The following is a 23,586-nucleotide window of genomic DNA, read 5'->3' as shown; positions in this document are numbered from 1 at the left end:
TGAAAAGATGTGAACATATTTCCCCCATCCTTGCCCGTCTTCACTGGCTCCCTGTTCACTTCAAAATTGATTTAAAAAGGTTATTGTTGACTTACAAAGCCCTGAATGGACAGGCTCCTGGGTATTTAGCCTTATACGCCCTCTAGATCTCTTAGATCAAATTATCTTTTGCTTTTAGCCATACCAAGGTCGAGGCTGGTTCACAGAGGCAATCGAGCGTTTGGGGTCGTAGTGCCTAAACTGTGGGATAATCTACCCTCACATCAGACAGGCTCCTACTGTCAATCTTTTAAAATCTTATCTTAAAACACCTTTTTTTTCTCACTGGCTTTTAATACAGTAGGAGAGTTATTTGGTATTTGATGTTTGTTACTAATATTATAAGTTACTTTACTAGTTATTTTGTATTTTTGTACAGCAATTTGGGCAACTTTGCTGTTATAATTAAATGTGTTATATAAATAAATAATAAATAATAAATGATACAACTTTGATTTCAAAGAGGCTGGGACACTGTTAAAAGCATATAGTGCAGTGATTTGACAGACATTTAAATCCTGTGTATAACTAAAAATAGCACAGAGACAACAGATCATATGATAAACACAGAGGAGACCATTGCTTTGAAAGTGCTGTGTCTTCCTTGATGCTATCAGTTGATCAAAAACACGGAGATTCTTTTATCAGTTCGCAGGTCTTTACTACAGAGCCACACTGTTGGATTATGTGCAGAATGCATTTGCCGTTATTTTCCTGTAATAAACAAGAGCTTCTGTGGTGATGATGTCCTCTGGCTGCCAGCTTGTGTATTTGAGGTGATGACACCATCACACATTACCTATGCCATGCTTATTAACCCACAACTCAAAACAACTTTTACATTTTAAGCTTGTATGTTCAAGAATTCCCACAAATAACATTTCTGTTAAACCAGTCCAAATATGTGCACCTCGTGCCTCCATCTATAAAACACCTAAGCAGCTGAAATGCAAGATTTACTTTCCATGGATTTCGCTTAGCTTTGTGTCCTGATGTCAAGCCAGATGGTCCCACTTCTCTTTAACCCATGGAGACTTGACAATGAAGATTTCCAGAAGAAAAATGAATAAGAATTCTGATTTTGATTTGTGAGACCACAGAAAAGATTTCCACTTTACCACAGTCCATCATAGACGGGCTCTGACGAGCCAAAGCAGCCTCTGGATCTTGTCCATATATGGTTTTTCTTCACATGGTTGCAGGGCCTTAACTTGGCGCACCAAAATGTCAAGCAGCTAAAAATCCTGCATCGAGCAAGACTTGGAAAACAGTTTGCTTTTGAATCTCCAGCTTTTTCTCAAAGAACTCAGAAACCAGCCAAATGAATTTCACATTGTAAAGCACATTTCAGGGAGTTTTGTGGTTTTTGTTTTTCCGTATTATCAACATGAATGTTTTTACACTGTAAGCAAAAGGAGAGAAAAAAAACATACCTCATGTTATAATACAGACTTATGATTACTGAGAGAGAGAACAGTGTGTGGAGGTGGAAGAGCCAGTAGGATCACACCTCGAATTACTGAACTTCTGGTACCATTCCCTCGTGAGCATGAGTTGAACAGTATTGTACTGCAGAAAGTAGTGTGTTGCTACAAAACTGGTGAGAAAAAGGCAATTAACAATGGAAGAGAGACAGACCATCACAACACTTAAAAATAGGTGGTAGGTGTTTCCTACAGAGAAATAAGTCTGTTTCCTTTACCATCAAAAGACTCTCAGAAACTGGGCAAACTGACAGGAAGAGGTCTGGCAGGCACAAACCACTATCAAGCACAGCTTAATAGTGGTCGTAGTAAACAAGTCTGTTTCAGCTGTGAAGAGAAGACTTCGAGCTGCATGTTTGGCAGCAAGAAAGCCATTGCTAAGATGTCAGAATAAGACAAAGAGGCTTGCCTGGGCCATGAAACACCGACACTGGACTACTGAAGACTAGAAAAAGGTCATATGGACTGATGAATGTGTGTTGAGTAGGCGAAAGAATGGTTCCACAGTGGGTGGCATCAACTGTCAACCATGGAGGAGGAAGTGTGATGGTCTGTGGCTGTTTTGCTGGATCCAGGGTTGGTGACTTGTACAGAGTGAGAGGGCCCCCTGAACCAAAACAGCTACCAGAGCATTCTGCAGCACCATGGTATACCCTCTAGTATGTGCCACAGTCCTCATACCTAAACCCCATCGAGCTAGTTTAGGATTAACTGGACAAAAGAGTGAAAGCAAAGCAACCTACAGGTGCCGCATGCTTATGGGAACTTCTGCAACAGATATGGGAAGAACTTTATGAACATTTCATTTCTATTGTCGAAAGAATGCCACGGGTGTGTTCAGCCGTTATATTTGCCAAAGGTGGCTACTTTGATGAGTCAAAGGTTTAGAATACATCTTGGTCTAAGAAATTGATTCCATCATTTCTTTTCAACTGCAATTGCTTATTTGTGCAATGAGACATTAAACTGTATAATTTTCAATAGAAAAACTGGAAAAATTGGGGTGTTATAAAAGTTTGGACCAGTAGAGAGTGTGTGCGTGTATCAGTCAATACCAAAAGAGGGTATCTCTATCGATGAATAGTCTCCAGACTGTGCACATACTGAAGCGGAGTGTCGATGTTGTAATGTGAGGGTAAGGAAAAATAAGACCAGCAGACACATTGATAGCCTCAGCGCTTGGCGAGCCAGCACCAAGAGAAGTCCCTGCTTCTGCGAGGAGCTGCCTTAGCGAGTTTATTTACAAGTCACAAAATACAGGCGACTCTTTCAAAGTGCGCACAAGCGTTCCACATTAGTGTTGCTATTTGACAAACCATCAGTTCATCCCCTCTACTGCTCAGTCTTTGGTTTCCCAACTTTGAAACGTGAGGATCAGTCCCACAATCACACTCAAAATACTCTTTACCTATTTATTTTGTTCCACAGATACATAAGGTGTCGCTGCTCTTAAAATAATACAGTTTGGTTTTTCCCCTATCATCCAGGTGAGGATTTTGTGCACTACAAAAACTTGCATTTTTACAGCACAGTTGACAAAACTCACAGTTCAAATTTATATCATTCAGCATAGAAGTCAGCCTCATATTTGGAGCTTTAACAATCTATTTATGCATGTTAGTAAAAAAAATTTTTTTAGATTTATGGCTTCAAAAACATTAAATCTATATCTGTTATACAGTGATCTCTGTAGTAGTTGTGCGTGGCTGTATAGCGGCTAACTGTAGGCGTGTATTTAAATAGTTGCCTCGGTTTCTCTTTATTTTCCAAAGTTGCTTTTCTGCACTAAATATGACAACAACTTAAGTTTTTCAAGTGCTGGAAAAAACAGAAGAAAAATAAATCATGACTGCAGTGATATAAAAACTGTTACCTTATTTGTACAGCTTCTACTAAAGATATGGTTTTCCGCACATCCACGTGTGATAATGAGGGCAAAAAAAGGTTTAAAAATCCAGAAGCCCGGTCTCATGGCTGCAACAGAAAAAGCACTTTTCTAGAGCAAAGACATGAAGTGACACGATGACCCTGGCAAAGGAAATAAAAAGTCCAATAAATTCATACTTTTTTCCTCCTCAAACTGTTTTTCCAATTAAAGGACAACAGCTGTGCTAAGATCAAATAAACTCAGTCACAACTGACCTCCAAAACAATGTAGTTTACACGCGCGCACACACACACACACGTTCCACTCAAGCGCTAAATCTTCGATCCAAACCCAATTCTGTTTTCCAAAACAGAAACAACAATCTGTGTGTCACACACGTGACAGAGAGGGTTAGGTAAAATAAAGGTGATCCCACACTAAAGTCACTTATTTTGAGCCAAGCATTACTGTACATTTGACAGTACTGATTCAGTAACCCAACACTGTGCAAAAAGAGGACATCACAACATTGCACAACACTTCCTTCAAAGGAACTCTGTGGACATGAACCAGAACAAAGTTTTGATCCGGAGGAATCAAATGTCTGCATCTGATGAAGAGGCGGCCTGACCTGGCCTCAAAACACTGCTCTGTCGGATGTCCCTCAAAGTTATTCAAGGCTGTGAGCTACGAAGCTCAAGTTCTTGTTTTAAAAGTTTCATCTAATCTCCAATTGTCCTCAAGTTTTTAGGATGGCAATTAAACACTGCACCCCCCTGTGGTCAGAGGGTGCAATGGCAGTAACGCTTTTAACCATCCCCCCCCCCAACATGTGCAGTCAGGAGATGTGTCTTAACTAAGCCACAGTGCAGCTCTTAAGTAACTTAACCTGCTGAGATTTAAGGCCATTCTAGCATCTTCCCATCAGTGTGGGACTTTTTACCCTTTCTGGGGTATTTATAAAATGTTACAATCAAAACCAAGTTCATTAGGAGTATAAACACCCTCAAACTAAAGCTCAAAGCCATCACTTCAACCTGAGTCTTTTTTTTCCCCCAAACATACATAAGAGTCAGGGGGGTTGGGGGGTCCTTAACGGGTGGGACCAATCCAGACTTAACTTCAGTGTGTTAGCAGTGCTTCCCACACACTGATGGTGACTCGTTCAAGGGTTTATTTATTCATTTATTCTCTGGTCATTTGAGAGAACAGCACCTTAGCCAATTTACCAGTGGTCCCTCTCACTTATTTAGAAAGTTGATTTTCTGATAACTATGCCATTGTGCTGGTTATCAATATCATTAAGCTACTTCTTAAAGGATGAACACAAATTTACAGTTTCTGGAGTTTTGCAGCTGTCGGCTCCAGAGACCCATCGGGATTGAGGCGGAGTCTCATTGGCGATGCAGCTGATTGCACCAAAGTTTATGGTGTCATGAGTTAGTGGGCAAAAAAATATCTGTAGAGGTGTTAATAATTTGTTAAACAAAGGGTACATGGAACTCTCTAGCAGTAGACGCTCTCTGCCACAACTAGAAACAACATCTGTGGGAAACACTGCTCAGCCACAACAAATGATTTCCTTTCTGGATGCCCATGTTGAGAGTTTGTTGGGTCAAACACTAATAAAAGTAAAAAAAACAACAACAAAAAAAACCTCAAAGAAAATTGGAACCAGAACCTGTTATTTCAGGGCAATCTTCTTGCAGATGGACATCTGCCAACCCTCTATAATGAGAGGCTACTTTTGTTGGTTGTAAATGTAGTCACCCGCTTTGAATTAGAACAGATATCATAATTGATATCAGTAAACAAGATGATAACTGACTTTCTGCTCAAAGAATCAGAAAGAATTTTTTAACCTTCAGATGTTCAGAAATCACCACCCATAACAGTGATTGCTACGGTGCAAAAAACCTCTGAAATGCTAATACCCAGTCGTGTTTCCAGGCGTTTATTTGTCTCCATCCCGATCTCCATGCAACCTTCTCTCATGCTGCCGTTTAGTGAGGATGTATTTGAAGAACTCGTAGACAGACCAGCTGATGGCAGTAGAGGGCATCTGGTAGATGACCCGGGCTTGGACGCCTTTAAAAAAGGCTGGAAAGCCTCCCATCCTGTACACCGTCCGAAAAGCCTCGCCCAGGCCAGAGATTTGGCGGCTGCCAGAGGCCGATGCAACCGCTCCAGCTCCCGTCGCTGCCTCTGCCTGGATCACGTGAATGGCCCGAGTCTCCTGCGTGTTGAGAAGGGTCTTGCAGACATCGAGGGGGGTAGTGGCAGCAGCAGCCAGGGCTCCAGCAAGAGCACCGGAAACAACGTGGGAGGAAGGGTTGTACTGTCTGTGGGGGTTGAGAAGCTCCTGCAGGTACTCATAGGTCATGAAGTGGAGCACCTGGAAGGGCACGTTCATCGTGAGCTGGGTGGTGTAGCTGCGGTAGAAAGCAGCTGGGCCCTCGTGTCTCAGCAGAGAACTCACACAGTCCACCACGCCACGATAAGGTGAGTTAAACATCTGCATTCGCTGCTTCACAACTAAAAGAAAAAGACAGGACACAGCTTCCTCAATCACATTCAATAACACCTGATCAAGCACGTGTTTTCTATGATCTAATGACCATTTCTTATCAATCCCTCCAATCATATTCACACAGAATTAATTGTTCACACAGAACAAAATGTTAGCCTTCTCAAGTAAACGCATAACTCCGTGTGACTGTCATCATCAGACTGGTCTGTTGTAAAAAGCTCTTTTATTGTCTGCAGCTTGAGCCTGTAGCTCCACCAAGTGTCCTAATCACAGAAACACCACGTGGTCTATAATGACCTGAAGTAGGCGGAGGTTCTTTAAGTAGGTCAACACCAAGTCTTTACTGTGCAGAATACATCACATGTGACTGCGTGCACATCAGCTGAGCTGACATAAGCAAAGAGATGGAGGAGGAGAGTTTACCTTCAGCTGGGTTCATGATGGCATCGTGCAGCACTGTGGCCATGCAGCCCGCCACTCCTGCACAACAGACAAAAAAAAAAAAGTTTTAACCACAAGATGTCACTGACTCTCCAAATATTTTGAACACATTACAAGGAGTGTGTTAAAAACGTTAGCATAACTGGCTCTAGTTTAATTTAAAAAAAATTAATTTAATCAATCAAACTGACAATAATAAACAGTCACAGAGTCAAGTGTAACTTCCTTCTACCAAATTCTACTGAATTCATTTCCTGTTTCTTTATTCTTCTGTTCTTTAAAATAAAGAAAGAAAAAAGAAAACACAATCAAACTTCTGCACCATTGATTATAAGTCAAAATTTGCTGACTGGGAAACATCTTACCATTGGCAAAGTGGCTGTTGGTGCCAGGATGTATAGCGTCACTGAGCGAGAACTTTATCTTCTCATAGCACGCGAAGTAGAGAGCATGGGCAGGCCCCGCCCCCACTGCCAGTACATTCACGCCTCTGATCGGCCTCCACACGCCCTCAGTCTGTACAATCTGCCGCAGGGCATCCATCACGTTCCTGTAGCGTGCGCCCGGCTCTGGGTGCAAGCTCTGCATGCGAGTCTAAGGTAATGGGGAGGAAAAATTTTTTGAAAAGAATAAATAAATAAATAAATAAATAATGTTGCAATCTGTATCCCACCTTTTAACGTTCTGGGTGGGAATAATAAGTATTTTTAAAATAAATACAAACTTTTATTTAAGCCCACTCAATTTTATAAACACTTGGAATTGGATATTGTGATATTTCTTGTTCAAAGTTAACAGGCGTACTTTTGCATTCTTGCAGAAAAGATGCAGAAGAACAAAGAGAACAAACAACAAACAAGGAAAAAAATAAAAATGGAGGAAGTGTTACAGGGCCCCTTTCTGTCAGCATAACCATTATAAACACTTATCCCTCTGTCAGGGAAACCTGAACAGCTAACAGGACATTTGGCGCAGTAGGCAAGCACTCATGTAAATGATAAATTTTAGGTTCGTCTATTCTGTTTGTGGTTCTTACTATGTTGGGTATTTGATGCTGCAGTTCCTGATGCAACACAAAGTTACTTTAATCTTTAGAAGAGGCTCTTGCGTTTTGAAAACTGCAGCTTTTTAAAATGACGACAGTATAGGAAGCCTGTCATAAACAACAAAACCCACAACTCCTAATATAGTAAAGGATTGAGACAAATGATGTTGGATGACAAAGATGGCCCGGTTTCACTTCTGTGTCCAAATATCATGCAGTATGTGTCATTTTAACAGCCTTTTCACTGGAAATCATCCAATGTTTATGGAAGTACATATCACTGTAGAAAATGTAACTAGATCTGAGTTCAATCAGTGTTTTTGCCCATGAATGAGTACTACTGTTCACTGGTGGACAATAAATGAATCTGACCACCTAAGTAACAGATAGGGATGTGCGTGACAAGTCGACCAATCATCGCTATTGTCACTAGTCAGCATCACATATACTAGTTGTTTTTACTTCACACCCAATGCTGGTAAATAGTTGTGTAATAGTTGTGTCCTACTGTTATGCAGCCATCTGCCACCAGAGGGAGTGTTGTTGTTGAGAAACACTATAAATCCCTCAATCTCGGCCTGATCTTTTGTTAATGCTATCATTGAAAGTTTAATTAAAAGGCGAAAGAATAAGACTGTGGATATGTGCTTTCGCTGTAAGGCGAACTAGGCTTTCTCTTAGCGATAGTGTGAGGAGTTCAGTCATTTGGGAGGGGCTCAGAGTGCAGCCGCTGCACTGCCACACCAAAAGGAGGCAACTGAGGTGGGGTAAGGTGTTCCGACTGGGCCTTTCTTACTGGGACTAGGCCCCAGGGTAGACCTGAGACTTGCTGCCCATGCCTAGTAACAGATTGCCAAAGCAATGAGCAATATTTTCAGCCCCCTAACATGTCACAATCCTAAGTTTTTCCAGCTGCTTTACAGAAGAGCAGAGAGCACATCTTCCTCTTGGCAAAATGTTCACATGGACTTTCCCGGTTTGTGCTTCTGGGAAACGATAACGCACACAGAATGTGCTCATCCATCCACAATGTGAGCGGTGCATTCAAGACTGTTGTAGAACGTCCACGTCCTCAGCACTGAGCAGCAAACAACAGCAGCAGCTGGTAGTGAAAAAAATGACAACAGTTCACCGGTTTATGTATTCAGCCTTACTTCACTGTATACCACTAACTCACTAGTGTCATATTTGCCCTGCAAAAGAGCAAATGCCACCTCTGCTATCAAAGCAATCATCTCTGACGGCCTGATGTAGCAACCTGGCAGCTGTTGCTAGGTTGCTACATTACCCTAAAAAACATTAAAATCTACCAACTAGATAGACAGGGTAGCTTTGTGCAAACAGTCAAAGGGCAAGGTCAATTGTAGATACTGAAGAAACTACAGCAGTGCTTCCTTTTAAAGTCTGATTAAATGGATCAGAGGTTTGTAACATTTTGCAACATATTTCACCATTTTTTCAAAAGGTTTTTTTAATGGTTCACCCAGGAAAAAGTCTGCATTTGTTTTTTTCCCTAGCTTAAAATAGACGTTTATGTATGAAAAAGCTCAAACTATGTGTCGATTGAGTAAATAAAACTCGCTTACAAAAAAAAATAAAAAAATAATTCCTGATATTATTTTGGTGAAAGAAACTTCTTTCACCAAAACAGATTAGTAAGATAATGCTTTCTGCCTGCCTTCAAGCAATGAAGAAACAGACACTGAATTTAGTGAGAAGAATAGACTGAAGCATAACGATCAGTACTACATAAAGATGCTGGCCAGCTACGTATGATGGCAGCAGGAAACAGGTTGTGAAAAAACAAACCTTAGCAGTAAAAGGAAGTTGTCTTTAAAAGTTTACTGTAAAGAAAATCCAAAGTTCCTTCAGACAAAAGATATTCAACCACAAAGTTTTGTAATCCACTTCCTTCTACTTCAGCTTTGTTGCTGGAAGAGCGACACAGTCTTGAGACACATAAGGCCAGGAAAGGCTTACGAAATTCTCAACTTAAAGTCTTCTTTATAAATTAAAACACCCGAAGCACATGTAGCTGACATCCTACCAGGAATGACATTAGGTCTGAATGTTAATTGCTCTATGTTTTTGTTAAAGGCTTTCTAAAAATGAGGAAGTGATCAACATCATTTTTTACCAAATGTTGCTCAGTTAAAATGACCTGAACAGGACTTGTCACTGCAGCAGATTGCACATTTACATCCTTGTTAATAAGAATTTGGAATAACCACAAATCTGCAAGTCAAAACATTTTCAACAAACATCTGCTGATCATGGTGTGATTCTGATGAAAGGTCCTGCAAGGGAAAGCTTGAGCTTGTTTTCACCAAATCTTCAACTTGGAATTTATAGTGAATAAGCCTTTTGTTTGATTTACCACCGCTATAAGAAACCACAGAATTACTGCTTCTTTATCTCCTGATACAAAAAGGAAATAACAGGCCGCATACTGAGCACTAAGCTTACAAAGGAAGACACTGTCTTGATTGCTGAAATGCTTTTTGACTGCTAAGATTTGACTAGTCAGTTCCTCCTCTAATCCTTAAATCTACTCAACTTTTCTAGCTAAAGCATGGGACAAGCAGCTGTTCACAGTTGGCACAGACATTTATATCATAGGAAGACATGGTTAGAAAATCCTAAACCATCCAGTTATTCTGAGAAAGAAGCCTGTGCACAGGGCCACACCCTCTTCTGCCAAGGAGTGCTTCATTTAATTAGTGTGTCATTGACTTTTGCTCCAGTGACTAATGACCCAAATGAGTTACTCAGTTACTACAGCCAACTCTTCACCGTGGTTTTTTGACAGTTTCTGCAAAGTGTTTTCCCAAAGTAAAGCAAAGAGTGATGTTGTCTACAACCATAAAGGTAGCTCCAACAATGCAAATGAATGAAAGCAACAACTGTCCCCAGTATCGCTTCCGTTTAGTCCTCTACGGTTACGTCTTTGATATCAGACTTTGACCATATGTGAACTCCAAAGTTAATTCTAAAATCTCGCCTGTTGGATTTTCTTCGGGATTACTTTTACGATACTAACCATTTACTTAAAACGTAGCACAATTGAAGGCTTTGGACAAAGCAACACAAAATGTCCATGGAGTTAATGGGTTAAGTGATAACTTTCTTTAAGTGTATCGGGACCCGTGGGAAAGTAGTGCTGTGTAGCAAGGTGTAAATTTACGAGTCCACTTGAAATTGAAAAAAGAAAACACACCAAAAATGCACATTTCAAACTCTGTGCGATAAAGGATGCATGTTAGGGACAAACTTTAACAATCTGGGACAAACTGAGGTGCCGGTTACCACACTAACGGCACCTCAGTGAGCTACTATCAAGCCTAACACATCAGTTATCTCTCCAAATCAAAGCTAGGTAAAGGTAAACATACACACTAACATTAAGCTTCCCACTGCGTCCGCCTGAGAATCCTGAGTTTTATAATTTTAGGTTTAGGTAACGTAGCTGATTTAACTGACCTCTGTTAGCAAGGTTACCCCCTGTTAGCTTGTAAGCTAGCGTTAATCGAGCTCAGGCTTGTAAAGAGGCCTGCGTCAGATTCGGCTTTATACAACCAGTTGCTACCCTCAATGCTGCAAAAACAGAGCACGACAAACTTTAAAACTCGTAGCCTATTATATTCCATCGCTCTTATACCTTGACACAGTCGACGGGATACATAACGCAGTGCTCCATGATTCCAGCAACGGCACCTGCCAACATGTGTGTGCTGGTGGATACTCCTTGAGGCAGTCCTTCATAGTCTATTTCTGTCTCGACAGAAGTCAAGGTCTCCAGAGTAGACCGATGTGACACCGAGACAAAGTCCTGTTCCCCCGCCATTCTGGATGAGACATGAAATCCTCCCGATGTTCCCAGCAGTCTGCCGCCCAACCATCGAATCTCTGCCCTGGCTGCAGGGCCAGTGACCCGGCTATCGACGCCCGCTGCTTCCACCGACGTTCGCCGGGACATGAAACCATCCGCTTCCATTCAGGTAAGTGACTTTAGTCCTACTGATATGGAAAAATCCGGCGGTTGCCTGTTGGCGCGTTCTTCCCGGCAGCTTATGAATGCAGGCCGGGGATAGAAAGTGCGCGGCAGCCAGCTGCAGAGAGACCGGGAACCAGGAGGAAGGATGGGTTGGTTGTGAGTGTTGCACGCCAACAAATGAATTTGATTCGCTAGACTAGCTGTCAATCATAGACAGTTCGCTCCAATTAGCCAGTTTGGGCTGGGCGGGTAGGTAAAGTGGGTGGAGTTTAAATCTCGTCTTTTGTAACTTCTTTTTATCACGCGTATGGGCCTGCTGGAACGGGACGTCCCAGATTACGCATCAACGTAGACTTGAACGAAACACATCTACACTTAAAGTTAGGGCATTTGTGGGATTTCTTTTATTTTTCTTTAATACTGATATGTTTACTTCAGCAAAAGGGTATATTGTTTTTTTACATGACAAAATCATATGTCATATGGACTTTTTGATCTGGAGAAAACACAACTTACTGATTTTTCAAGATAAAATAAACAGTCTTTGATTAAAAAAAAAGTCTATAAAATGTTATAGACATATTATTATTGTTATTAATATTGCTAGTGTATGATCGTACATACACACTCTACGATAGTCTGATGTATTTTTAATATTATGATTTTAGTTGTTGTAATAAAAATAATTCCCATATGTCGGAAAAATAAAATATTTCCCATTCCACCGCATTGCATAGTTCTGATTATTCCTACAGGCTTGAATGCAGCAAGCCTTCGCCTTTCGTGTTTGATGACGTAGCCAACCGGCTAACCGGAAATTTCGGTCATTTCCTCTCCGTCTCCTCGTCGTGTTCTCTAAACTAATAATTTACGGTGATGCGGCGAGAGAATAAGGGGTCGTATTGTCTTATCTGTCGAACTACAAACAAGTATTATTAATGTCTGTTACTGCCATGGTGGAGAAGAGGCTTCTGTAGGTACGTTTATAAGAGCGAGTGATAGCATACGGGTGCTGTGATGGTTATCAGTTGTTCGTAAACGTATCCGGTTTGTAATTGAACAGTTATTAACAATGATAGCTACATTTGTAGCCAATAAATAAATACAGCATATAATGTATTTTTCCCTCTGTTATTTGGTTTGGGTTACAGTTATTGTGTTTTATGTAACGGTTTTAGCTTATATAACTGAGAGGTAGGCTAGTTACACTGACCCGTGGAAAAAAAGAGAGATTATACTAAAATGGTCCTCTTCTATTTAACGACAGCGTCTAACAAGTGCAGCACGGGATTTAAAAATATATCACAGATTTGAAGCACAATATGCTTATTGTTCTGGCAGGCAGGCTAGAGTAATTTGTTTGTTTGCAAGTGTTACAAATAAATTCGATTTTTTGAGGTTGTAGCAAGTAAAATTAAGGCCTTACGAAGACAAACAGTGTTAGTTAGGTCTGCCAGTGTACAGGCTGCCAGCTGACTAGAGTAAAGTATTTATTGTGTTGTAAAGTTTTTCTTTTATTTTTATTTTTACGTGCATTTAGACAACAGGGCATTAACATTAAGTCCGCTGAGCCTCTCTCCCCCCTCCCCCTTCTTACTCCCTTCCAGCAGAAAAAAAAATTCAGTTGACAACATCATAATCAGCCTGCAGCCGCCATGAGGTGACGACTGTGACATTTTGTACTTTTGCTGATGTGGACACATGGCAAGGTAATAAACCGATAACAGTTTCTGCTGTCAGAGTATTCCTGAGAAGCCGTTATGCTTGGCACGCTAACAAATGTTTTTCCATGGCTGTGGGAAACACAGGTGTTACTACTTATGTTACTGTGGGCTCAGCACTTAACACAACAGAGCCTATAATTAATTAATTAACTTAAACTTGTATTTACCTACTGTTTCATGTCAGAATGGCTGCTGTTGTATATAACAGTATCTGCTGTGTCTTCGTCTTCCACAGGATTACTTTGTCCTGCCTGCCAGCCTCCTGGTACTGCAGCGTGTCCCTGCTGTCTCTGGGCTGTGCCCCAAGACAGAGGCTTCTGCTCCTGCTGCTGCTGCTCATCACCTCTGCCTTCTTCCTTCTGGAAACCTACCAAAGGCAGCTATGGGGCACCCAGCGACGGTCTGGGACCCAAATTAACAAGTGAGTGGACGGAAATGAAACAAATAAACTCATTTCATTTGAGCCGTACACAGAGGCTGACAGAGTGGCCTCTTGCAAATCTGGAAGCCTTTTGGTAACGTGTTTTCCTCTTATATGCTACTTTGGGCTCACTTTAATAGATTTTTGTCTTCCTGTGTTAGTTTGTCTTGTTAGAAAATGCAATTTCAAAAATCTAGTCCCAAAACCTTTTCCAGTCAGTGTTGTAGAAGCTAAGCTAAACGAAGCATGGCTCTAAGGAAATAGGAGGGTGAAACAGCATGCCAAAACATGCCATAAATTTAGGTGCATTTCATAATCAGCCACCATTAATCTGAGCAATGAAGTCTAGAGAATTTCTTAAGTGCCGCCATGTCGATCATATTCTCTTTGAGCTCAAATAATGCAGGCCCTCCTCTCTTTCAAGTGTGCTCGAGTGGAAAGCTCATGGTAAACAGATAACCAGCTTTGAGAGCACTGTTGAAAGGACTCAGTGTGTGGGACTGACTGCAGGTGTTCTCCTCAGTAAACAAGGGAAAGATACTAAATAAGGAGATCATTTGGAAAAATGTAAATGCACTCTGCGGTTTCTTTGTATGAATGTGTAGAACATTTGTTTCAAGCGGATTTAAAGGAAGAAGCATGTCTGTGGATATTATTTAAGCTCTTGACACCTTTGTGCTTTCTTTGGTACATAAGTGCAGTTTTCTGAGTATATTCTTCATCTCCTAATGTTTCTGTTTGCTCTCCTTCAGATACCTCTCCCTCACTGAGTCTATGGAGGCTACTGACATCCTCAACCCTTCACTGAATTATGGCATCGTGGTGGACTGTGGCAGCAGTGGCTCCAGGATCTTTGTGTATTACTGGCCACCCCATAACGGGAACCCCCACACCCTACTGGACATCAGACAAATGAGGGACCGCAGCCGCAACACTGTCGTCAAGAAGATCAAGCCTGGTGAGTAAGCAAAGCTCACTCGGAGTTTGTACAGAGTGTGAAAGCTTGCTGAGAACGCATAGCTCTACATGAGCAAATGTTAGACTGGTTTTATGAATAGATCCTCTGCGACTCCCCAGGCAGTATGGTGTACAGTGGTTAGAACTTCAAAGCCACAATGTTTCTAGTTCAGGTCTACTGATTGGCTGGGGCCTTTCTTTACGTATCAAAGTTTTAAGACATGGATTTTAGGTCAAGTGGAAGTTCCTAGCTGGCCTTGGATGCGGGGTAGATGAAGTGCTTAGAGCATATAGAATTAAACACTGTATGAATGTGTGGTTAAAGTCCTTTGTCTGGATTTGAAAAGTCATGTCTGTCCATTTTTATCGTCCTTCATCCTCCTACATATTCCTCACATCCTACTGTCTGCACTCTTGTGTATCCTCCTCTCTCTCTCCCTTTTTTCTTGTAGTATAGACGTCCTTTCTTATTATCTGCTGTGGTAGAATAACATGTGAGTCATTGACCAGTTTTGTGAGCCACTGATAATTTTATGAATGTTTTTTTTTTCAGATGGAAATTAGTTTGCAAAAGTTTGACTGCAAAAGGCTTTTTATAAGAACTGAACAGTTTCTGTGTATTAAAATGCTAAATGGCTTTTAATTTGAAACATATACAGGAAATGTTACATTTGTATAAATGGTGTACCCTTAACAGAACAGGAGCAGATCAGAGTACTAAATTTCTCTTTATACTCAGTCAGAAATGGTAAATGGCCTGCATTTGTATAGCGCTTTACTCAGTCCCTAAGGACCCCAAAGCGCTTTACACTACATTCAGTCATTCACACACACACACGGCAATGGCAAGCTACATTGTAGCCACAGCTGCCTTGGGGCGCACTAACAGAGGCGAGGCTGCCGGACACTGGCGCCACCGGGCCCTCTGAGTATCTGCATGATATTTGGCATGCAGGAGGCAGCCTGGAATCGAACCACTGACCTGATTAGTGGCTGACCTGCTCTGCCACCTGAGCTACAGCCACCCCAGAAAGATTTAGGAAAGGCTATGCTCAGCAGTCGAGGTAAATCAAAGTCGGATGGCATAAGATGAATCACAGTGTTCACGTAAATGAATGAGCAATTAGAAGAAACATTGTTTCTAGGTTTGCTTAACTGTAACTGTTTAAGCCTTATGTACAGACCAGAAACAAAGTGGCAAAGACTGATTGTTTATTTGTTTTGTTTTGTTTTTGGTGCCAGACGGTGCCAGTGAGACAGAAGATGATGGCGACAGCGAGATCATTTCTTATTCACTGTTTGCCCTTTGGCTCACGGCCAGAAAAGTGAAAGTCAGAGCATGTGAATCTGGAAAGAACATGATGGAAAACAGAAAGTAGGAAAAAGATAAACAGATTTGGCTTCAGTTGTTTTCCCATGCAAAGTGAACTTGGTGGTGTTACACTTAATTCTATTTTATGTATGTGACTAGACACTGCCGTATAAGTCACTTCTAATTGAAAGATCCCAAAATTAAAATGATAGGACCATTTAATATTCGTACATGTATATTTTCTTTATCTCTTTTTCATTATGTCGTTCTCCTCCTCTTCATCTGTCTCATCCATCACTTTTCTGTCTTCCCTCATTTCCACCTCATCCTCTTCCTCCTCACCTCAGGCCTCATCTCCTGAACTAAAATCAAAGCTCTAACACACAGATCTGTGCATTAATGCTTATACATGCTTATCCATGGCTGATATTATCACAATTACTTAATGTCAGCAGATTAGATATGTGACCCTCCCGACTTATATCCGACTCCTTCCACAAATGTTCACAGCCTCCTCCAGAACAAATAGACACCTGGCATGTTGAGTAACAATAGGATTATGTACTAAATTGGGAGGGGTAAAACAATCTACTAGATTTTACACACTGTACCTTTTAATAATTAGTCACATCAGTGGTGAGGAGCTTTCAGTCCCTGCGACTTTGTTTTATCTCTGCCACAGCAGGCAGATTAGATCGAATGCTGCAGTTAAAGGAAACCTGACCCTTTGAATGCCGGGACATCGTTGTGTGACAACCATTCTAATCATTTTCCTTTTAAGGCTTTTATGATTGATGTGTGGTGTGTAAGGTTATAATGCTGATGTCTTAGCTTTGTCTAGTTCAGTGATCTGCATCAAATACTTCCAGATTTTTCATATCATTCAGCATTTATTCCTACCAAAACACACTCATATATTTTAGATCATGTCATGTAAAGTGTTTGTGTGAAACCTCAACTATACCTATATATTAGTCATTTATTAGTCATTTTATGACCCAAATTCACCCTGTTCAACTTCATCTTATCTTGACAGCATTAGATTTTCTTTCTGTTCCATTATGGGCGACGTATTAGCTTTCTGCATTAGCTAGCTCTAATTTTATAACTAGCTAAAAATTCTGAATTTTGTATTTTATACCTGATTGTACTGTGTGTGTGTGTGTATTCTCTCAGGAATCTCTACTCTGGCAACCACACCAACGCAGGCCAGTGACTACCTCCACCCTCTCCTCAGCTTTGCTGCTGCTCATGTCCCAAAGAACAAACATAAAGAGACTCCACTCTACATCCTCTGTACTGCTGGCATGCGGCTGCTGCATGAGAGGTAAACAGAACACCACGCAACAGCATCAGTTTTTAATCTAATGGTATTTTAAGGGAGACCTGGTATGGTTGTTTCCAGCTCCCACTGTGAACCATTTGACTCTACTCTAGTAAAGCTGATATGGTCTCCCTCACCTTTCTTCTGATTGGCTGTCCCTGGTAAATGAAGGGTTTGCAGCTTTCCTCACTTGTTCTGTATTTCTATATTGTGAACAAAACCTCCCGTTTTATGCTGTACTTCTCTGCATGTAGGCAGCAAGCAGACATTATAGAGGATCTTGTCACCGATGTCCCCCTGGAGTTTGATTTCCTCTTTTCCCGTTCACATGTTGAGGTCATCTCTGGGAAACAGGAAGGTGAGCTGACAGTCTTGTTTACCCTGCTGATAGTGGCACTCTTTAAATCTGACACTTCTAACTGCTGCCTGCTTGTTTCTGTGTCTCCTCACTGTGAAACGACATGTTCCTGTGACCTCGTAGGAGTGTATGCATGGATTGGCATTAACTTTGTCTTGGGCCGCTTCGACCATCCTGATGAGGGTGAGTGTGACGGAGGCATGATGTTTACCAAACTCACACTAATGTTTGTTTCACGTGTGTTTTATGCAAAATTGTTATTTTTTGGGGGGGTGGAATTTTTTTAATATTTTAAAAAAAAAAAAATTTTAGAGGACGCCACAGTCGAAGTGACGACAAGTTCTCAGAACCAGCAGCCAATCAGCAGACGGCGCACAGTGGGCATCATGGATATGGGTGGAGCTTCGCTTCAGATCGCCTATGAGGTGCCCAGCGCCATCACCTTCAACTCACCTCAAGAAGTAAGGAAATACACTGAGTACTGACCTGTCCTGCCTGTGATGTAGCCTGGAAGGCTGCTCCTGTCTGCATTAGCGTAACACGCCTGTGGTTTTCAGGAGGAGGCAGGGAAGAGCTTCCTCGCAGAGTTTAATCTGGGCTGTGATGTCGAGCACACGCAACACGTGTACCGAGTGTATGTCACCACGTTCCTGGGCTTTGGAGGAAACATGGCCAGGCAGCGCTACGAGGACCAGCTCTTTAACAGCACCTTCACCAAGAACAGGTTAGTCACATGTGTTTTTTATGCTTGAAGCACACTGTGAGATACCTGCAAATATCTACATTTTGCATTACAGCTGCATAACTGATATGTGTCTCATTTTTCCTTTAGACAGAGCTACACTGTAAAACTGATATTTACAGGCAGTTGTTATTATTCTATAGCCAATATATTATAACATTCACTTTACTTCTAATTAGTGTGAATGTAGATTAAACATTCACAGCATTATAATCCAAATCTTTGTTATTATTTTTCATTATTATTATCCTGTATTGTGTAGGTTTTTCACCAGCTATCACCTTCAACTTAGAAAAACCATTCAACCACCGTTATATTGCTCTTCTTTTCTACATGTCTGCTTTTTCTCATTTCTAACTTTTATATTTTTTGAAATATTCAACTTTATTCAACAAAATCTATAATGTATTTCAATGGAGAGAAGTGTTTAAACCCTCTTTTCAGTTGCCCCTCTTTTAACTCTAACTGCTTCCATATACGTTCACCTACAGACACCTTTCAGACTTTAAAACGAAGCCAAGACATGAAACTATTGAGCTTGTATTTATCTTTTCAATATTTTTTATAGTTTTTCTTCAGTTCCACTTTTCATGCTTTTTTTCACCCGTTTCAGAGTTTATGATGAGTGTCTGTGGGATCGGTTAGAGTGGGGTAGAGTGGGACAAGTCCAAAAATGAATCACATTTTTTTGTCTTTCAACTGCTGCTGTGTTGACAGTTTTCCCTCTACAGCCATTGTTTTACCCATAGCCATTATTGTCCTCCTTCATCAGTGTTATTATCATTAAGGTTCTCCTATAAATGCCTCCTCCATCCAACTCTTCCATAGAGAACAATGTTAAACAGCTCCCATATTTACTCTAAAAGTAAGCTGAAGCAAACAAAAATCAACACCTGTCTCCCAGGTGTGTTACCATAAGAGATCAGCTTCTAGACGGTGTCTTTTCCTCTCATGCCTTTCGTATTACTCTTACCCAAAGTCAAGCTGGCACTTATCACAGCTGTTTTCTCTATTTGCTTCTTTCCAGGTTTTGCTGAACCTTGTAAAAATACTGTCTGCCTTTAACTTGGTTTAATCTCAGAAACTAGAAAAACAGCACCATCTCCCTGCACACAATCACACATCCTCTCTAAAATCCAATCTGGAGCATGTGATGTGAAACATAGTGCACATACATTCAGGACTGTGAATCTTTTGTGTATAAAATGATATGAATAATTAATGATCTTGATTTGACAATGTTGATTCAGACTTTTAAACATCCTATAACTGATCAAGTATTTAAATCTGATTCACTGATTTATCTAATTGCAGACACTTATCTTTCTAAACCTCACATTCTTTCAGTGTAGCTAAGTGAAGGAAGTAGATTTAATTTTTTTTTCCATGTTATTGTCCAGATATCTAACCACACAGACGGGTCTGAGTAAGGACAAACCGTACCTGGACTCCTGCCTGCCCGTCGGACTGACTGAAACAATAGTCCGGGACAATCGCACGCTGCACCTGAGGGGTCAGGGTGACTGGACCAAGTGTCAGGAGGCAGTGCGACCCTTCCTGGGTCTCCATAATGGCACTATGTCACCAAGAGGTGTCTATCAGGTATGGACCTTTATGATAGCAAGGTTTTGTTTATGGTATTGATCGCTGCTCAGTCTTTCCTTGATTCTTTATAAAGTAGAGATGCAAAGAAAAATTGGCATCTAATATTTTTGCAGGCTCCCATCAACTTCAGCAACAGTGAGTTCTATGGTTTCTCTGAGTTTTACTACTGTATGGAGGACGTGCTCAGGATAGGAGGACAGTACAACAGTGAGAAATACTCCAAAGCTTCTATGGTAACAGACAAACAAAACCAGTCCTTCCATTAGACAAATATATTAGATAAAAGATTTTAACATTCTGTGTTTGTTCAGTGAAAGTTCAGTTTCATGTTTCGGTTTATTTAACAGGACTACTGCTCTACCCAGTGGTCGACACTGAAACAGCGTCTGGAAAACCACCTTTACTCCAAACAGGCAGACGACAGCAGACTGAAGTAAGTTCAGTTTTCTGGCTGTATTCATGCTATTCTAAATTGTCCGTGGAAACACCTGCACACAAACGACACACACAAATAAATGTGGCATCTTTTGAGAATTTTCCAGTTCTGTGTGAGAGTTTTTTCATAGCAAAGAGCAGAACCTGAGATGTGAAGTGTGTAATTATCACAATCGCCAATTCACTTTTATTAGGCCACATGAGGAGGAACTCTTCAGTTACTCCCCAACTACTTCACTGACCATATGTAGAAAATGGACAAAGTTACGTCAGCCGTTGGTTTGTGGTTTATTTTTGTCATCAAACCAAATTTCTAGAACTGGACATGTTTGTGGCTAAAATCTTCACATGTTTAAGATACACACATATTTATTCAGTCTAGCAAACTGCAGTTAATTGCAGATCATATTGTGTGTTGTAAATGAGGATACTTCTTTTCTCCTGCTTTCCACATATAAACAAATCTCTCTGAACTTGATTTTCAGCCCATAAACTCTTGGTAAGTAAGGCTGACCCAATTCTTCTACCAATGCACAACAGTGGATTATTTCAGTAACACCAGGAGCCACAGGCACATCCAAGCATTTCGAGGACAGTAAACAAAAAAAACAGAACAAATATTTCCTAATTGCTCACTTCTCAGTTCTTTACGTCACTAACTATAAATTATGCATAAATTCTGTATAAATACACAAACAAACTCAAATTTTACACGCGAGTCTTTATGATGTGACATCGCTAACATGAAAAAAGGAGAAAAAGCAACTCTTACCGTCATGTACCAGCTGAAATGTTCACCCCAGAAACTGATATAGCTTTGCAGTTAAGTGCAGGTTGATGTAACAGCCTGCTGCCATCGTTTTGCCACTTTCAGTCGTAGAGTTTCACCCACAGCTTTGTTTGTCTCAGTGGGAAATGGCAAATGAAGGCTAATGATGTCAGCTACATCACTCTTCAGACTGTGTTTTGATTCTTGAAAGAATGATATACTGCTGGTGGCAAAGTTGTGAAAGTTATTCCCTTTCTTGCCTGCAGGTGGTGCACATTTGCATGACTCTATCTGCAGCTGTAAATCTAAATGGCTGCTTTGTTTTCCCTGCCCTCAGATGTCACTTTCATCCTCCTCTGACCCATTATTGTGCTGTTTTTACCCCAGGTATCAGTGCTTCAAGTCAGCCTGGGTGTATGAAGTGTTACACTCTGGTTTCCGTTTCCCCACCAACTACCTGAACCTGAAAACAGCCCAGCTGGTTTATGACAAAGAGGTCCAGTGGACTTTGGGGGCCATCCTGTACAAAACCCGCTTCCTGCCTCTCAGGTAACTGTCAGATATGTCACACTTTAACTCTACACTAACTTACGCTGGTATGTACTTTCATTGATTTGCTCCTGTTATCCCTGCACTGAGTTACCTTTTAACTTGTAGGTTTGTTTGGGGAAAAAACACAAGATGTGTCACAGGAATGTGCTCGCTATGAAAAACACGGCTTACGTCTTTATCTTGTCACAGTCTGAAATCAGCTATAGAGCGATTCAGTTCATTTTTATTCATGAAGCACTAAACCAGAACAACTGTCACCTGACACCTCGAGGGGTTTTAGACTCTAAAGTAAAGACGCTAAAGTAATAGAGAAAAAACGCAGCAATCACTTGGAGCAACCACTTGGTGACAGTGGGAAGGAAAAACTCCCTTTTAACAGGAAGAAACCTCCAGTAGGTCCAGGCTGAGACAGGAGCAGCTAACTGCTTTGACTGGTGGGGGACAAAAGACACGCTGTGCAAGAGAGCCACAAATTAATAATAACAAGCACAGTGCATCATATAAACAGAGTTTGTTTACCTGAAAAGATTTTTAAAACATCCTCTTTACATCCGTGAAATGAAACAGTTACAGAAAGTTATAACTTGACTAAACCTGCCCCCCAAAAATAATACACCAGCTAAACAGAATGCTGCTCCTGCTGCTCTGCTCATTAGCAAGGATTTGTTTTGGATTAAACATGTGCTTCCTCTGCCCCGCTTGTTTCTCCAGGGACCTGCAGCAGGAAGCACTGCGGCAGAACCACCCCAGCTGGCTGCGCTCTTCATTCGTCTACAACCACCACCTGTTCTCACTCTGCATCCTGGTGGTGGTGCTGGCCATCCTGCTCTACATCCTGCGCCTGCGGAGGATTCACCAGCGGGAGCAGCGGCAGGCCGAGGTCCTGAACCTCCTCTGGGTGGAAGAGGGAGAGGCTCTCCTCCCCTGAGAAATATGTCTGGGACGGGAGGCTCCACACTAATCGCATACAGTCTTATATGTGCCTCACTGTGTGTGAAAAATGTGAGTATGGAGGACAGTTGAGGAAGGGAGAAATTACTCAGTGGAAAAGCGTGTGATTTGGTAGATTATGATGTAAGAGGAGACCAGACAAAAACATCGCAACATGGAGACAGTTTAATGAGCCCCGAAATCAAACACCTCTGTATATCCTTTGATCGTACAGAGCTCACCTCAGACTGGAGAGACAGACTCTGGGCTCACTTTCTTCTCTTCACGACCACTTTGGATGAAAAGAATCACCCCAGGTTTACAGGATCAAACCACTCCTTTTTTCGGGGGGGGGGGGGGGGGTGGGGGGTGGGGGGGGTAACCCATTCCTTCGAATATCTTATTTCTAGGTTACAGGCAGTGTGGATGGTTAACATGGATGTGGTGTCATTGTTAATGTTTCCACTGCTGACTGAGGAGAAAACACGAGAGGATAGAGATTATTTTGCAATATGGGCTCACTGGAGGGGAAAAGTCACCTAAAAGGACAGCAGAGGGAGTGGTCATTCGTTATCATCTAATTGTTTTGTCTTTTGTTTTATCATATTGAAAGTCAAAGCGGTTGCGCAAAAATTCAGTTCTTAAAGGGGACCTTAACATTTTTCCCACCTATGTATTGTTACAGTGGTTGGTGGTCGTATGAAATAAAAGTGTCAATTAATGAGGTCAGTCACTGGGCAATAATCTCTGTGGGTAAAAGCTCAGGCTTCAGACTGATTTAAACACTCAGTTTGACATTGTTTTTTCTACCCTTGGCTCTGGATGATGTCAGTGACAGGGGATAGCCCAAATATGGGCATCTCAGGCACATTACACTCACTGTGAGCACAGAAGCCCCCGCTGGCTTAAAGGGAAGGTTGCAAGAGCGAAAGCAGTTCACTTTAGATAGAAGATGAACTGGGGGGCTCCACTGAGGCCCAGTATAAGTTAGATAAGGATTATATTTAGGCGTGAATGATACAGAGCTACTCTGGTACAGTCAAAGGATAAAAATGAG

The 23,586-nt window shown here is 41.3% G+C and overlaps 2 protein-coding genes across 4 annotated transcripts; one reads left to right on the top strand and one right to left on the bottom strand.

Moving 5' to 3' along the window:
• Positions 1–2,690: 2,690 nt before the first annotated feature.
• LOC101478476 (mitoferrin-2) lies at positions 2,691–11,563 on the bottom strand. Its single transcript, XM_004571785.3, has 4 exons — positions 11,065–11,563; positions 6,727–6,955; positions 6,344–6,400; positions 2,691–5,925 (listed from the first exon to the last, which is right to left on the bottom strand). Exons 1-4 carry the CDS (start codon positions 11,398–11,400, stop codon positions 5,345–5,347), a joined length of 1,203 nt encoding a protein of 400 aa, XP_004571842.1. The 5' UTR covers positions 11,401–11,563; the 3' UTR covers positions 2,691–5,344.
• A 636-nt stretch (positions 11,564–12,199) lies between these two features.
• Positions 12,200–22,884, top strand: LOC101478017 (ectonucleoside triphosphate diphosphohydrolase 7). 3 transcript variants are annotated; one of them, XR_013098827.1, is made up of 15 exons: positions 12,200–12,377; positions 13,008–13,109; positions 13,360–13,545; positions 14,298–14,503; positions 16,991–17,141; positions 17,393–17,496; positions 17,620–17,679; positions 17,809–17,957; positions 18,054–18,220; positions 19,639–19,840; positions 19,957–20,076; positions 20,191–20,276; positions 21,435–21,596; positions 22,311–22,601; positions 22,765–22,884. XR_013098827.1 is itself a non-coding variant. In XM_004571784.3 (14 exons), exons 2-14 carry the CDS (start codon positions 13,102–13,104, stop codon positions 22,525–22,527), a joined length of 1,818 nt encoding a protein of 605 aa, XP_004571841.1. In that variant the 5' UTR covers positions 12,200–12,377; positions 13,011–13,101; the 3' UTR covers positions 22,528–22,884. The 3 variants fall into 3 exon arrangements, 2 of the variants coding, with proteins under 2 accessions (XP_004571841.1, XP_004571840.1); XM_004571784.3 differs by having other exon boundaries at positions 13,011–13,109; positions 22,311–22,884; XM_004571783.3 differs by having other exon boundaries at positions 22,311–22,884.
• The last annotated feature ends 702 nt before the right edge of the window (positions 22,885–23,586 follow it).

This window comes from Maylandia zebra, linkage group LG6 (assembly GCF_041146795.1).
Source record: "Maylandia zebra isolate NMK-2024a linkage group LG6, Mzebra_GT3a, whole genome shotgun sequence".
NCBI lineage: Eukaryota > Metazoa > Chordata > Actinopteri > Cichliformes > Cichlidae > Maylandia > Maylandia zebra.
Note: the sequence above shows the minus strand (reverse complement) of the source record. Positions and strands in the feature narration are given on the sequence as shown.

What these genes read in the sequence shown, in the direction of transcription:
- LOC101478476 (XM_004571785.3), bottom strand. Translation starts at nt 11,400, where the DNA reads ATGGAAGCGGATGGTTTCATGTCCCGGCGAACGTCGGTGGAAGCAGCG. An exon ending in ATCCCGTCGACTGTGTCAAG is followed by an intron (nt 6,956 to 11,064) that starts GTATAAGAGCGA and finishes CCATTACCTTAG; the next exon opens with ACTCGCATGCAGAGCTTGCA. An exon ending in CATCATGAACCCAGCTGAAG is followed by an intron (nt 5,926 to 6,343) that starts GTAAACTCTCCT and finishes TTTTTCTTTTAG; the next exon opens with TTGTGAAGCAGCGAATGCAG.
- LOC101478017 (XM_004571784.3), top strand. An exon ending in TCTGGGACCCAAATTAACAA is followed by an intron (nt 13,546 to 14,297) that starts GTGAGTGGACGG and finishes GCTCTCCTTCAG; the next exon opens with ATACCTCTCCCTCACTGAGT. An exon ending in CGTCAAGAAGATCAAGCCTG is followed by an intron (nt 14,504 to 16,990) that starts GTGAGTAAGCAA and finishes GTATTCTCTCAG; the next exon opens with GAATCTCTACTCTGGCAACC.